General features: G+C 37.4%; 1 protein-coding gene across 4 annotated transcripts in view; it reads left to right on the top strand.

The window, feature by feature from the left end:
* FMN1 (formin 1) overlaps nt 1–16,744 on the top strand; it is a 175,196-nt gene that overhangs the window by 27,333 nt on the left and 131,119 nt on the right. For 3 of the 4 annotated variants that reach the window (XM_071427035.1, XM_071427032.1, XM_071427033.1), the window contains exon 3: nt 10,116–10,285. In XM_071427035.1, coding sequence (XP_071283136.1) covers nt 10,116–10,285 — 170 coding nt within the window. The remainder of the gene's footprint in view (nt 1–10,115; nt 10,286–16,744) is intronic. The other variant, XM_071427034.1, reaches the window with a different exon arrangement.

The following is a 16,744-nucleotide window of genomic DNA, read 5'->3' as shown; positions in this document are numbered from 1 at the left end:
ACAGCTTAAATTTTTATATAAGTGCTGACTGGAAATGTGAAAAACACATCTCAGTGCCCTATGAATATGGTTATATTGCTTTCCTCAGGTTTTGGATGAATTGATGCCTGTTTTTGAGTCATGGTATGCTACAGTAAACATACAACCTATTTAATTGAGAGTTCACTGTGAGTATATACAAAAATTGTATCCTATTCAGAACCTTTTTCCTTGGCAACAGGACTTGGACATTTGTGAAAACTCAGAAAATTTGCTGGATAGGTGATCAATTCCCTTTGCTCAGTCATCCAATTTTCCTAAGACTGTAAAGTTCAGTATATGTCTGTCTATGCCTATAAGATTAATTGATTGTGCTTCAAACATCACAAGGATGGTATTTCATTAACAGAAGCATAGCAGGTCTTTGGAGTTTCTGTAAACTCATGATGCACTAAAAGGCATTTAGAGATACTTGAATTAGACAAGGGTCAGCTGAACCTTTTGAAAATTTATGTGATGTTAACTAATTTAGGTTCAACATGACCCTGTCAATAGTGACATGGGGTGTACTGATGCCAGACTTAGCAAGTGTGTGAACTAAGGTAATCTTTTTCTGTTTGGTAACTGTTCTGATGCTGAGATATTGCCACTCTGAATCTGACCACTGCTTGTTTTCTTTTCCTGTCATAGTAAAGCAGAAAAAGTTGCTACAGCACACGTGAAACAACATAGCTGTAGATCTTTGGAACGTGAATTATCAAATAATTTTAGGTGTCAGACCAACTTCTTTATTTCTTTTATAATTGGATGTAAATATTTATTTGGATGCTTTTGCAGAAGAGGATGGAAATTCCTTAATGACTCAGAACTGTGTGATTCTACAGATACAAATATGCAATTTTTCACTTACTAATTTAGAATCACAGAATCAGTTAGGTTGAAAAAAAAACCCACTATGATCACTGAGTCCAACCATTAACCCAGCACAGCCAAGTCCACCATTAAATCATGTCTGTAAGTGCCACATCTGCACATTTTTTGAACCCTCCAGGGATGATGACTCAACCACTTTTTTGGGCAGCCTGTTCCGATGCTTAACAACCTTTTTAGTGAAAAATGTTTTCCTAATAACCAACCTAAATCTTCCCTGGTACAGCTTATAGTAATTTTCTTTTGCCCTATTGCTGGTTACTTTTGAGAACAAGCCCCACCCTGCCAGTACCACCTTTCAGGGAGTTGTAGAGAGCAAAAGGTCTCCCCTTTTTTTCCCAGGCTAAATGACCCAAATTCCCTCAGCTGCTCCTGACAAGACTTGTACTCCAGACCCTTCACCAGCTCTTTTGCCTTTTCCTGGACTCCCTCCAGAGCCTCAATGTCCTTCTTGTTGTGACATGCCCAATACTGAACACAGGACTTGCGGTGCAGTGTCAGTAATGTGGAATACAGGGGGACAATCACTGCTCTGCTCCTGCTGGCCACACTGTTGCTGATACAGGCCAGGATGCCATTGGCCTTCTTGGCCACCTGGGCACAGGCTGAATCATGTTCAGGCTGCATCATCATCACTTCATCATGGCTGTCAACCAGTAGGCCAAAATAATTTTCTGCTGGGCAGCTTTCCAGTCACTCTTCTCCAGCCTGTAGAGCTGCCTGGGGTTCCTGTGACCCAAGTGCAGGACCTGGCACTTGGCCTTGTTGAACCCCATACCACTGGTCTCAGTCCATGCATCCAGCCTGTCCAGATCCCTCTGCAGAGCCCTGTTGCCCTTCAGGTGATAAACACTCCTGCCCAACTTGGTGTTGCCTGTAATCTGTCTGAGAGTGTACTTGATCCCCCCATCCAGGTTGTTATAAATGTATTTAACAGGACTGGTCCCAGTACTGAGCCTGGGAGAATACCACTGTCACAAGTCACCAGCTGGATGTAATTCCTCCGTAATCACTCTGGGCCTGGTCATACAGCTTGTTATTTACCCAGTGACGAGTGCACCCATCCAAGGCGTGGGCTGCCAGTTTTTCCAGGAGAATGCTGTGGGATTCAGTGCCAAAGGCTTTAGTATAGTCTAGGCTGATTCTGCACATTCACAGAATGTTACCATTCTCACTCGAGGTAATGCATATGCTAAAGCAGTCTGGACAGCATTAGGAATGAGGTTACAGAGAAAAGGAGACACTAGCTGTTAAATCCTGACTACATCTCTTAGGTTCTGCTAGACTGGTCATAAAACAGGTGATTCTTTTCCTGTAAAGGCTTACGTATTTTCTTTTTAATTAATGTTAAGCAAGGTTGCTGCCTATTTTCCTGGTTTCCTGATTTTCAGTATATTTTGGGCTGTTGTGTGCCTTCCTGTTGGATAAAAGGCAGAAGACTGTCCCACGTAATGCAATGTTATTCCAAGAGGAGAAGGAAGAGCACAGGCCATGCAGGCTGTGTGCATTCTCCTGTTATCACAGTGCAGCCTTTCACTGATGAATCATGGTCTAGTTATAAATAACATGCTCAGTGTTAATTAATTTTGTTGCTGTCGATAATGTCCCTGGTTATACAGGCTTTGATTATTGCTTCTGGCGCTTTTGTATATTTCTATCCATACTTCATTATATCAAATCTTAATATTTGCACTAAAATATTTATGTAATGACATGAATGCAATGTAGAGGTGGCTGGCCTAAGTGACCTCTACAAGTAGATGCATTGATGTTAAAGCTTATTTTAGGCAACTTACAAAATTTTGAAGTGTAAGGTACAAGATGCAAATGATTTAAAATCAGTCCTACTGTCATTAATTTTTTACTTACCTAATGCCAAAATCAAATCTTTTTGGTGGTGACTTTACCTTTCTTATGACTAAGAGGTGAGAACCAGTGTATAAGGAGAAATATAAAAAGCACATGAGAAAAGAGAAAAGTTTTTCTATATGGTTCTTCATTTTCCTAATTGCACTAGGTACAGATTTCTAATATTTTCAAAAATGTTTCTTGCAAGGTCAAATCTTGCTAAACAAAATAAGGAATAAAAAGTTTAAACATCAGTCTCATCCTCCACATTCTTTTAGCTTACTGGCAAATACCACAGATGAGAGAACTAGTTGTAAAAAGTCACAGTGAAACACTCCCCATAACACCTATTTCAGGATTAGGAATGCTTCCATTTTTCGTAGTTACTTTGAGTGTAATCTATAACAAATATGATATATGCTCTGATTGCATAGAAATACTTAGCATATGCAAGTATAACAATACTTATTACTTAGCATATGCTAAGTATAGCTTACTTTTTAAGAAAAACATATGTGAATTGTCAGGTTTTTTGAAGCTTTTTGAAGTATTTAATATTTGTGTGTCCATAAAAGGCTCACTTGGAAATGCTGTATAATTAATACATGCTGATTGGCTATTTAACTATATTTAACTAGATACTTTGGGTATTACCCCCATCTGGAAGTTACTGTGAGCACTGAAGATCTTTGGAATTAAAAATAAGCCTTTCACTAAAAGTTCCTGGCATTGCATCTCAGAACCTTGGCCTGAACATTGATTGTGGCATTTGACTGTGGACATGTGAAGTTTCTTTGGGAATAGTAAAAGATGAAGTTTGCACTGAGGTGCCAATTGCTTCCTGTGTTATATCCTCTTGGGGTCTTTACTGTCTTTGGCTCTTTGTTTATTGAGCCAATTGGGAACACTTGGAGGCCTCTTGCTTGCATCGGAAAGCAAGAGTGGCAAGGCGGATCTTGCCCGTTGTTTGCGCAGTAACTAAACTCTTTAAATTTGAGTGTGTGCTAAAGCAGTAGGCTTGTATGGGGCCAAACTGGCCCAGCACCTTTCAGGTCTGTATCCTAATTCAGAAAATACATTCTGTACTTGCTACTAGAGTTCCTGTTCCTCGGGTTTCTCAAGCACATGCTGGATGATAACAGCATTGAATCTTGAATATGGTTCTCTCATCTTTCTGTGGATGATCTTGCCTTTTTCTTTGCTTTGTTTTTGTTTTGCTTGTTGGGGTGTTTTTTCCCTAATCTAAATTGTACTAGTTCTTTTACACTAATTTAGTGATAAGCATTCTTATTTTTTCTGTTAGAGTTTTCTCTCTTACGGATTGGAGATTTTTGTCTAGAATAAATAGATTGAGGTGAAGGAGAAAAAGCAGTATAAATTACTATAAATTACTGTAAATATAAACCCTTAATAAATAAAAAATACATAAATCACATTCAGTGTCAATAAATGAAAAGAATAAATGAAAATATATTTTAATACAAACCATTAAAATTTATATGAGGAATTCATAGGATTTGATAGATATTGCTAACTTTATTAGATTTCTGCTGATTCTGAAGTATTTTTGAAAAGCTTTGAGTGGTATCACAAGCTTTTAAAGTTGATATACTCTGCATTGAGAAGTTGCACAAATGTTTTTTACAAGAAAATAAGTATTTTGGATTTCCTTCATTAGTCTGTGTTTGGTAGTTGCTCAGCCAAGCTTTCTAGGCCAGAGAGCTTTATTTTCACCTTTTTTTGCTGTTCTTTTCTTTTATTGATAGACATTCACATCAAGCAACATACAGTTTTTCACCTCCTGCAGGAAGATATCCTTCTTCAAGTTCACACTTCAGAATAACATACTGATTTTTATTTGCTAGCAAGGGAGGGAGGTCTTAATTTTACTTGGCAATAAATTTTTCTGTTAGCAATTGTATGGATTTGAAGCCATTTACACATTTTTTTCTCCATTATTAGCTGTACTAAGTTGTACTTGCAAGAAGAAAGAGAGGACACAAGCAAAAGACATTAAATGGTTGATTGTTTTGGATATTGGCACTTTAGGAGCTTCTAGCTTTCTGAGCACTACAAGGACCTTAACTGCCACTGCAGGGTGTTGCTGCTCCAGGGCTTTGTTCCCACACTCACCGCTTTGAGAGATTTGATTTAAGGACTGGGCCGTTCAGGCTTCTTTGTTAGAGCAATATAGCAAGTAGCAGGCTTAACATTTGCTTTTTAAAATCTACAATTTGTCATCATGCAAAAAGAATTTCTAAATGTTCTGTGGAAACAGGCAATCTTCATCAAGGATTTTGTTAAACTGCTTATACTATGAATTGCCCATACTACAATACAGATTAAATAAAAATTATATAAATTAGAGGGAAAGATGACATTTGTCTTCACTCCCAGAGACAGCATTTAGTGTCATTTTCCAGTTTCTCTAGCCTTGCACTATGAGTTTTCCTCATGTAAAAAGGATTTATTCATCTACCTAATGCACAATGTTCACTTTTCTGCACAGACAGCTACATCTTACATTCTATCCAATAAAACAGAAATAACTGTATTGATGCTGAGATTTCAGTCTTCTCTTGGGTCTCAGAGAAAACAGAGCAAACAGGTTTCTTCTATTTGCTTCTTTCCCATTAAGAAAATATGTAAAATTAAAAGGGAGGGAGGAGGGCTTCTGTAGCATCACATGAACTCTCTCCTTTTGGTTGATCCCCAAGCCGCCTCTAGGTTTTTAAATCCCCTTTCTACTTCTCTTATTTTTTCCTTACTTATTCATATTTCTTCAAATTCATAGTAGACTTTAACTCCAGAAAATCAAATCTTATTTTCCTCTGTGTCAGCTACATGCAGAGGAACACTGAGTGCATAACTTATCTGTTTATACAGAATTAATGTCTTTATATACTAACAGATATGAGGTACCACAGATGGCATGTGGATGGAGCTGTGCAATATCATCTAACCACAGAATCTGAAACTGCTGAGACTACTTCCAATGCTGTTTTAACTTGAGATTTATTACATTTGTGTATCTAATAAAATAAATGAAAGAGGCATATTATAGAGGAAAAATCAGAAAGCTTTTACTGCTTATAAAGGAAAAGGCCAGATCAGAGGGATGGATCATGAAATTTGAGGTTCCCACTACAAAACAAAAAATTTGGTAGGATCTGCATATTTTGTATTTTCATAATTTTAAAAAATATATTGACTCAGTTTATCTTCATGTTCCACCAGTGCTCTCAATAACAGTGGTCAATTCTCAACTATTTGAATAAGGAAGTGTACCAAAGACTCTGTAACATGCTGTGATTTGCTGACTTAAGATCTTGCAAGAGCTAAATCCCTGCAGTAATAACATTGTCTTAAGTCGGTAATACTGTAAACCCTCTAAATGCAGTTCTGATGCTTAGAGTGTTCATTTCTACTGTGAAAATGGTGCCTTTAAATCGGCAACTTCTAAGTTAGACTGTTTCAGTTTTGTGGTTCACTTGCTGAAAAACCTACTTGGTCATTTATTTGGTTTGTTAGGGTTTTCTTTGCCTAAAATGTAAGACGCCCAAAATTCTAAAGGTCCACAAAACTTGGCAATCTGAGACTCATTCCCAAATGGCGTACAAATATTTAAATTTTATTCACCTTCTTTGCACTCCTTCCAAGAGGCAAGCCGTGAATACAAGTATGTAATTAACACAATTTCATTATTCATGCATATGAGTACTTATAACATTCAATCAACTAGGCAACAGAATTACATTACGGAGAAATCAACATACAAAAAGATCAAGCATTTTATTTTTATCCTATGTGGTAAAGCAATCTAGAAAGAATGGAGTGTGATTGAAATATTAATATATAGTGGTCAGGAAACATAGCTAAAAGCAATCAGTGTAAATATTGGCCTGAGAGTTAAGTGAGTTGTGGTTAAGCAAACCATGTACTGAAGGAAATGGATATCATGACATCCTAATTCCTTGAACTAGCAAAAAGAAAAGTTTAAGAAGCTGATATTTTTTCCCCAAGTTCTTTTTCCCAGACAGCTGAGAAAGCACAAACAAACAGGTTTTCTATAGAGAGAGTCTGCCCACAGAAACTGTTCCATAAAGTTGTGTAGAACAGTGACCTAACATAAATGTACTACATGGCATCTAATGTGCCTGTTTGCTAATTTAACAATTTGTGTTTAAAAGACTTTGTATGACAAGAATGGCAATTTGTACAAAAAAAGTCAGATGTAATTACCTTATAATTTTGTATGTTCAGTATGGGACTAGAGGGCTTAGGAAATCCTGTATGTACCATTTATTGTCACAGTCTGATGATGAGACCCTGTCTGTACCCCTCAGGTTTGAGTGCCTCATCTGTCTTATCTGTGACAACATAAAAAAGTTGTTTCCTTACACTCACAAAGTCTGCATAGTAAAAATTGCCAAAGAAGGATTAAATATTCAGTCTTCCCTTATTTACATTGCTCTGTCTTCTGTTCCCTTGGGACAATAGATGGCAGCAAATCTGTATTTGGGCAGTCATTGTACATACAGTGCACACAGGAGGCACTCCTAAGTGGTATAAACTTTAAAACCTGGAAGACAGTTTGAATAGCAATTGAACTTTCTTGAAAGCCTTATTTATTTCAGCAGGAAAAAAAATGATGTCAAGTCATTTTAGTTGGCTAAAGGGTAAACATGCATTTTATAATGGCCTAAATTAAGCCTATGATTCAATGATATATACATGTGCTTGCAAATGCATTAATAAAGTATATATGACCTTTTTTTAAATGCACAATCAGATTACAGTAGTTGCTAGTTTTAAAAAGAAAAAGTTTCCTGGATAAATGTAAGTAGCAGTAAAATCCATCTGTCAGAGCTGACAGAATGGTGAACTTCAGTGCAAAATATGGCCAAACATTTAAGAATTTGCCTAAAATAGAATACTTAGAGAGATGGTTAAAGTTCTCCTTTCATATTCTACTGTCTGCTGGGTTGGATGGGTCCCTTACCATGGAAGTGGTTGGATGCTAATGGTGTGTGCAGGTGAGGACTGGATCAGGGAGCAAAGCAATCATCAGCTACCGGCATAAATGCATAGAGAACAGAACATTAAGTAATAATAACATAGAGGGTGGAGAACAGAGGCTTGGTAAGAGACTTGGGAGGAGTCTGCCAACAGCAAAAAAAAAAAAATACCGTAAATTAATATAATGGTGCATAAAATTACATTTGGACAAAAAGTGAATCTCTTCAGCTGAGGGAGGTATTAGTTTTGTTTGTTAGGTTTGTTAACATGATACAAATAATGTCCAATTACCTTAAAATGGTGATTTTTACTTTCTCCTCTCCACTCACCAGGACCTTCCTTTGTATTTTCCATGTCATAATCATGTAAAGGGGGTTGGCTAGAGGTAACTGGACTAATTGTTTGGTGCAACAAAAACGAGGTCAAAATTCAACCAATACATTTTTTTCAGCTTATTATAGGTGTAATATTTGTATTTAATATTAAAAGAATAATATTTGTATTTCTGACCTTAAAGCTTTCTAAATATCAAAATGACTTAATGAGTAGGTTTTAGTTGGGGTAAACTTAATTTTCTTCGCAGTGGCTGGTACAGGGCTATGTTTTGGATGCATGGTTGCTGCATGGTATTTGGTTGCTGACTGAGGTTAAACCACAACAGTTACATAATGGCATGAGGGCCAACAGATGAAATATTTTATCAAGTGTGTAAAAATAGACAGAAAACCAATGACTCAGAAAGTCAGAAAGCAATTCTCTCGTTAGATCCCTGATCTAAAAGATACCACATCTGGACCTGAGAATGTCTTAAAATGTGCTGTCTTCTGTTTGAATATCTTGATACAGTTTAATAGATGCAGTGCATAATTTCAAAATGTATAAAGGTATGTGTGATACTCTCTGCAGAAATGCTGTATTTTGATAGGATCTCACTCTGAGATTTCATCTGAATAAGATGAAAGATGTGTATATTCACTTATACTTTAGATTATTGGCCATTTTATCAAGTTCTATACTTTACTATGCTTATTGATACAGGGTGGCACCTAAATTATTTGGAACTGTAAGCTATCAGAAAGTTTGAAAATCATCCTATATTTAAGCAAGCATACAGATTCTGATCCTACTGCCTCTTTTTAAAATGTCTTTTAAAGTTAGGGAAAAAGAAAATAAAACTTTTAAAAATTGCAAAATTGTAAGTGACGTTATTAGAATCAGAGAAGGGCCTGGATTGAACAGGACCATAAGGATCATCAAGTTCTAACCCCCATGTCTGGACAGGGATATCTTTCACCAGGTTCTCAGAGCTCTATCAAATCTGGCCTTAAAGTCTTCCAGGGCTGCTTTTATAATGCTAAGCCATGATATGAAGCAGCCAGGAATTCTGCTAATATCTGAAGTTTCCAGTAAAATGTTCCAAGATGGATGTGTCTGTGTACATTAAAGAGTATATATATAAAAGGATATATGTATATATCCTATAGAATGTAAAAAGAGGTTTTATGTATCTCATGTCAGATATTATACTTCAGAGAACACATTAACTTCATGGAATTCATTGGTTTTCTCATTGCTAAATTTGAGGCTACCATGCAGAAACAGACATTTTTGAGGGGGTCTAATAAACCAGCAATGCTGTGAACAGGAGGGACAGTGCTGAGTGGTTGCACAGCATGAAATACAGGAGTACACCCATGGCTGACAGGTTTTGTTCTTACCTCTCCCATTAAATGTGGCTGTTTGTAGCTAAACCATTCCAAAACCAGTCTGACACTATGTTTTAAGCTTACTGGAGAAAGGTAAAATCTTAAGTATCATTTCTGATTGGAAGACCCTGCTTTTTATGTACTTGGTGTAAGGGACTAAGGGGACTGGCACCGTCCCCACTAAGGCTGTGTTCAGCCAATATCTAAAAGCTCATCAAATCAGTTTATGGAGCTTCCTTAGTGTGGTTTTATGCTTCACACCCACCTCTGAAATATGTGTGTCTAATGAGCACATTCAGGATGACCAGTAAGAGTGCCTTGGCAGAGGTCGAAACTCAAGCATCTTAAACACAGTCTGGGTCTGTATAAAGGGGAAAGACAAGCAGCCCTTTTTTTTTTTTTTATGCTAGGTCTGACCTAAAAAATTTAAGGACAAAAAGATTTTTTCTGATTCAAAACAAAGTTGGTACCCCCATTATACCATTCTATTGTGCTTTAAACAAACAGGAGAATTTGTATGTGTTGGTAGTGTGTACCAGAGTTTCAAAAAGATACAAAACTTTCTGTATGCAGGGATTATGTGCAGATGCAGAGAATTATTTAATTTAATGTAATTTCATTTGGGCCTCCCAGCAGAGTCTGCTTTAAAGGATGACTTCACTGAGCGGCTGACTAGTTTGGATGTGGCAAGCAGAGATGAAGATATGTGGGTTCTGGATTGCAGACTGAGGCAACCAAACTCATTTCCTCATTCAAGTGAGAAGATCAACAGAAGTGTGTTGCATCTGAGCCTGGAACTGAATGTGAGTAGGACTGTATTCATGCTATACTGGATTTCAACAAGCATTTATTATATACAATTACATTTGGTATGCATTTATTTCAGGTCAGTCTAAAAGCATGTTCCAAAATATCTGACAAACTGCAAAGTTTTGGATGGGATACAGTTTTCCAGATGGTCTGTGAGCCCATATGTCTTTGAGCAGCTGAGAGCAATACACATGGAAAATGTTTGAAATTATATAAATTGATTAAGATACACGACGCGCCATTTCTAAAATCTTGATGGGTGTTTAGTTTAAATTAGTTAGTTCCTGGAGATGCATTGCAGGAGCAAACTCTGTGTGTGCACCTGTGCACAAGTGCATGGGTGTGTGCTCACGTGCATGTGTGCAGCACTGGGAGCCAGGCTGCTGCTGCTTCCCAGAGCTTTGGAGAATCCTAACTGGCACTGGAGCCATACTGGCCATGATCTTGACAGGAAAAGTTTCTCAACTTCCTGGGGTATGAAACAATGAAGCTTCAGAGGGCAACTTGAGTTCATCATAAGGTCAGGCCAGCTTAATGTAGCTGGAAATCCTTACATGCTGCCAGGGTGAGCAGTAAGCAGCCTACAGAGACATGTTTTGGCAGAAGGAAAGGGAACAGAATGTAGAAGAAGAAGAAAGAAACATAGGAAGGATTGAATGGTTGGAAGAAGTGGCTTTAAAGACTAGATTACATAATACATCTTGTGCAAAGAAACACTAAGAAAAATTTGTGTAAGAGTGACATCTATTGGTGGAAATACAAGAATTGACTTAGAAAACTTAAAATGTTTTTTAATGCTTACAATCACCATTGGTATTCTCTTGAGCTTGTTATAAAATTGATTTTTTGTCCTAACTTTCTTTTCTTAAAATAATTATTTAGAATAGTCTTGTATCAGTGTGAAGGTACAGGTTTAGCCTTTTTTTGCTGAGATGAAAACAACAGAACTGAGAGGAATAGTGACATAGCTGTTATCACTGCGAGAAATCTATGCTACAACAAGAAGTATATAATCCCTGAGGATTCTCTGACTGCATTTAAAAGTCCTTGTCTAGAGCAGGAGGAGTTACAAATGAAGGCCATTTTAGAACAACATTTTGAGTAAAATAAGAAATATCTGAGATTAGTAAAGTTTGTTTCCATCTTTCTTACTATTTTTAAAGAAATATTTTATGTCTAGAAATCTAAATAATTGCACTATAAAAAATTGAATAATTTCAGTTTCTTGTAGTTAAAAAGGAGGAATATTTTTCCATTAATTTTTAAATACTCAGAACAAAAGTCTTAATTTCTATTAAAAAAAGGATGCTCAACATGGGCTGATGGACTGCTAGGGACCCACTTAGACATTTTATCCTGCAGTTCACTCCCTGTGACTCTCTTTCAGGACAGAATTCTGAGTTGAATTATATAGCCCTTGTATCTCCAAGATTATTTTTCTTCTTCAAGATGAGTCCATGTGATTGAAGGAGTTGCCGAAAGAACAATAGTGAGAAGGCTGCTGCAGCAGTTGCTGCCAACAGAATCTCTGTGGACTGCAGTCCTGCTAGAAGTAGCCTGTCAGAGAGATAGTGGCCAAAACCAGGCCGCATGAGTTGCTCTGGTGACAACAACCCTTGGGTGTTCCCTTCCTCTTCAGGGTGGGACGTTGCACCCAGATATTTTCTTCCCTGTGCACTCATCAGACTGGACAGTAAGACAATTGTGGTAAAAAAGCAGCCAGTGTCTGGAGAGCAATTCTGAAGCTAAGATCATGTTCCCAGGAAATAGCATCTAAAATGGACCAATTTATTTATTCTCTGTTGCACTACACCCTGTCATGTTATCTATGGCCCTTTTCTGCTTTTAGAAGAAAACCCTTAGCCTGACTGATCAAAAGTTTGGCACTATTGTTTTAAAATGCAATATATTCACAATAATAACAATATGAAAAAGCTATTTATTGAAAAACTCTGCTTGCTCTGGATTATGAGTACCCTAACTAATAGGTATGATATAATCTTTTATGTGCATCTATAGATACACTAGTGTTTGCTTATGGAGTTATAGAGTCATGAAATGGTTCAGGTTGGAACAGACATTATAAATCATCTAATTACAACTCCCATGCCATGGGCAGGGACACCTGTCACTAGAGCAGGTTGCACAGGGCCCCATCCAACTTCACCTTGAACACTTCCAGGGATGGAGCATCCAGATCTTCTCTAGGAAGCCTGTTCCAGTGCCTCACCACCATCACAAGCAAAGAATTTCTTCCTAATATCTAATCTAAACCTACTCTCTTTCAGTTTGAAGTCATTATCCCTTGTCCTAGCAAGACAGGCCCTTGTAAAAGTCTCTCTCCAGCTTTCTTGTAGCTCCCTTCAGGTACTGAAAAGTGCTGTAATGTCTCCTCAAACCATTATCTTCTCCAGGCTGAACAACCCCAACTCTCTCATCCTGTTTTCACAGGAGAGGTGCTCAAGCCCTCTGATCGTCTTCCTGGCCCTCATCTGGAGTTACTCCAACAGCTCCATGTCCTTCCTTCTACATTCTGTTCCCTTTCCTTCTGCCAAAACAGCTGGATGCAGCTCTGCAGGTGGGGTTTCAGCAGAGCAGAGGGGCAGAATCCCCTCCCTGGCCCTGCTGCCCACGCTGCTCTGGATGCAGCCCAGGACACGTTTGGCTCTCTGGGCTGGCAGTGCCCATGGCTGCCTCATGTCCAGCCTCTCACCCACCAGCACCCCCAAGTCCTTCTGGGCAGGTCTGTTCATCCCCAGCCTGTGCTGATAACAGGGATTGCCCTGAGCCAGGTTCAGCACCTTGCACTTGGTCATGTTTATCCCCATAATATCCCTATTGGCCCACTTCTCCAGCTTGTCCATTACATTATTGAAAAGATGTTTCTATGTTTCTATTAGATGGAAGGCAGTAGATAATCTAGATGAGACAGAGAGAGTGAATGAATTCTACTCTCTACAATCTACACCAGAAGCATGAAAAAAGATCTTGCATTACAATTTAAACCTTAGGTGGGGAGAAGATAAAGAGATATAAAAGGTAATGAAACAAAATAGAAATGAAACTCCACCCTATTTTTTATACAGCATTTCATCTCAGATAAAAAAGCACATTAGTGAGATGTGAGAATGCAGCTAAAATTGCAGTTAACAGTTAGTAATTACTTAAGAAATTATGGTAAATTAATGCAACTATGCGGATTTTATTTTATAAAGCTTTTTGTTTAAGCTTAAAACTACTATATCACATTGAGATGGGGAGCAAAAGGCCTGTTGAAATGAAAAGAAGATGAAAAGAGCATAATCTATAAAAGGAAATTTCATGTCCATTCTTTGTAACACTAAGTGCCAGCCTTTGTGCCTTAATGTACAAAATCTTCATTAGCTTACTTACACAGTTTATAGTGATCTTCTGTTCCCTGTCTTTTTTACTTGTATGTCTGCTCATATTAACCAGACCCATCAATACATCTTCCTAGAATTTCTGTCTTAGATCTACCACTGCTTTTTCATATGATAGGTTTTACAGGTTAATATTCCATTTATTGATACAGCATACAGTATGCACTCCTGCAAAATAGTAAACTGAGTTTCTTAATGTGCTCTCTGATTTTATAACAGTATAGCTATTACAGTGCTTTTTCAAATTCTCTAAAGTAGTCCATATCTCAATGTCAATCAGAATTTAGATGAAAATGTTAAAAAACACTTTGCATTTTACACTTCACCAAACGTGTCTGGCGTCCACACGTTCTGTTAACATCATGTATTGCTGAATTCTGATAAGAATTATCGTGTCTATGTTTCTGTTGCTTCATCTAAATTAATTACTTAAAGCAGTTATGTTGGTGATACACAATTCCATCAAAACTCAGGAAAGCTGCTCACATAATGGTCTAAGTGAGGCAACAAGGCTGAGAATATTGATGAAAATCAAGGCCTTATAGTTCTTCTTTTATCTTCCCTGCCTCTCCTCTTTAAGAGCATTTAACAGGTTAAAATACTAAGTTTAAAATGAGGTAATCAGCAGGAGAGCAGGGGAATGTTAAGACCATTATCAACCTGCACAGTGAAGGTTAGGCTGAGGACAGGGCAGAGAGCAGACTGTGTCAGCTGAACTTCAGATCAGTTCAAGCCACCTGAGCTACGAACAGAGCCTGCTGCTTCTCGTGGTTCTTCTGAAGCCTGATGCAATTGGTCCATATTTGATTCCATGATTATTTTCAAAAAGTTATGCAAACTTTTCTAGATTTGGGGTTCTTTATTTTGAAAAAAAACAGTAGAATAAATGTTTTCAGTTTAGCAATCTTGCTGTTTTGTAGAATGTCTTTCTTCCTGTTCATGTTTATCTAGTTTGTTACTACAGTGATCTGAAAAGGCAATCTGAATAGATAAGGGGTCAGGAAGTGTTGAGCTTATGATAGTGGTAGAAATTAGATGACCTTATTCTGGCTTAATGTGTGTTTTCTTCAAAGCCAGTTTTAAAACCTACTCCAGGTGAGCTTTTAGACACCTCAAGAACAGAACTAGAGTGTGTTGTGGGTGTGACTTCTGTCTGTGATGAAATGTAGGTCAAAAAGGGTGTGGATTGTTAAATGTGCTTTAAACTGTAAGGAATGGTTGTCCTTTAGTATAATTAGAGCATTGACTGCCTTGAAAGTCGCTATGACAGGTTTTAAGGGCTTTTCTGAGGCACCACAGAGTTGTCAGTTTTATTAAGTAAAGAGGCTTGTAACATAATTATAACTGCTTTTTTCTAAAGATTTTGAAGTTGTTCCTTTAGATGCAGTGTTACAGCCTATTCAGACTTTCCTTATGAGATAGATCCACCCAGCATTAAAACACTTCTACCAACAAACTAACTCCATCTCATTTTACATCACAATGATTACCTCTTTTTTATATCAAAATTTGTAAGGCCACATACTGATGTATGTATTTTACCCAGAAACACTCTTGAGTAGGTAACCAATATGTATTTCATTGTCAGCTATTCAGTCCCTCAAAAGGCTCTCCACTGGCCTGATCATCAAAATGCAGGAAGAAGGTCTCTACAAAAGCCATATTTTAGGCTGGGAGTTTATGGACTGTGTGGTGAATTTCAGAGACTGGCTGACTCATTCATCACAATGACTTTCAGGTTTTGAGTATTTCTCCAGGCATATATGTGGAGATGAGTTTCCTTGTTAATCCTGGAGCTCAAAAAGCTTGAAAGTTTCTCCACACTTCCTAGAGTTTACTACACAAAAAGAGGTGCACATAAAGCAGTATTTTCTGCAGGTTTGTGGGATTACCTCTGATTATATAGTGTATATTTCAGCTTCAGGAATTTTAATTATTCACTGTTCAACTCTGGGATTTCTAGTGCCTCAATATTTGTGTTACTTAAGCTTTACACTAAAAGTACCATTCTTTTCACTTCTAATTTGATCCTGGTCTGCTATATTTTGCTGGGATGCTGTTTAGACATAAAGTATGAGATTCCTGTTTTAAGTCCACTTTTAAACAAAACTTTTCATAAGTTCATTAAAACCTTAAATTGTTAAATAGTGGCTGTAATCATCAACCTTCTACTCATAGGATCGTTACAGCTTGGTGACCCTTTTTTATTACAGGGAAGTTTTATTCTAAGTATGGGCTATTGTTAATATAAACAGATGAATAAATATTTTGGCATAATCTGAATCAGTATGTTTAGTTTAAAAGGTATCATGACCCCAAATAAGTAGGCACATAAATAATAAGCAAGACATAACCATACAATTTATCAGAACAATGAACAATTAATCATGTATTTGAACATAAAAACAGATGTGCATTTAAATGTAGAAAATTTTGGCCCAGTATTGTCACTTTGCCCCATTTATTTTGCCATAAAAAGGAATAAAGAATTGCTTTAGATTTGCCTTGAAAAAATTTTGTCTTGGGGAAAGTCACCAGTGTTGTGGTAGCTTCCTTCCACCTGTTTATAAGTCCTGGAATTTTAAGAATAGGTTGCCATAGGGGGTGGTAAGGACTCTGTCTCTTTCTTTACGTAGAGCTTCATTTTGTGATATTGAGCCTAGAAACCAGGGGAGCCTGTCAGTTGTTTCTGACCTTGGCACCTGATGATTAAGCATAGCGGAGAAGCAAGTCCAGAGCTTGCTAAGGAAATGCCAGGCAACAGGGCAGAAGACATTGCTCCTTGTGAAATCACAGATAAAGATGGGAATGATTTTAATGCCCTTTGTCTATAGGTATGCATGCAACCCTCTAATTGAAAAGGTGTCTATAAGCTTCATCCAAGCCCTTAATATTACAATCTGATTTTCAGGAAACCTTGTTCCTGCAGGAGATACCAATGGCTTTTGCTTTTGCTGTTGACAAATGTTTTTTGTACAGTCTACATTTTTAAACATTAAACCAAAAGCTAAATGTGTTGGGATACTTTGTTGTTGCTTGTTGGCTGCGATA

The sequence above is a fragment of the Agelaius tricolor genome, unplaced genomic scaffold (genome assembly GCF_023055355.1).
Source record: "Agelaius tricolor isolate 1412-34295 unplaced genomic scaffold, bAgeTri1.0.p SCAF_5, whole genome shotgun sequence".
NCBI classification, from domain to species: Eukaryota; Metazoa; Chordata; class Aves; order Passeriformes; family Icteridae; genus Agelaius; species Agelaius tricolor.
This window is presented reverse-complemented; position numbering and strand designations above follow the sequence as displayed.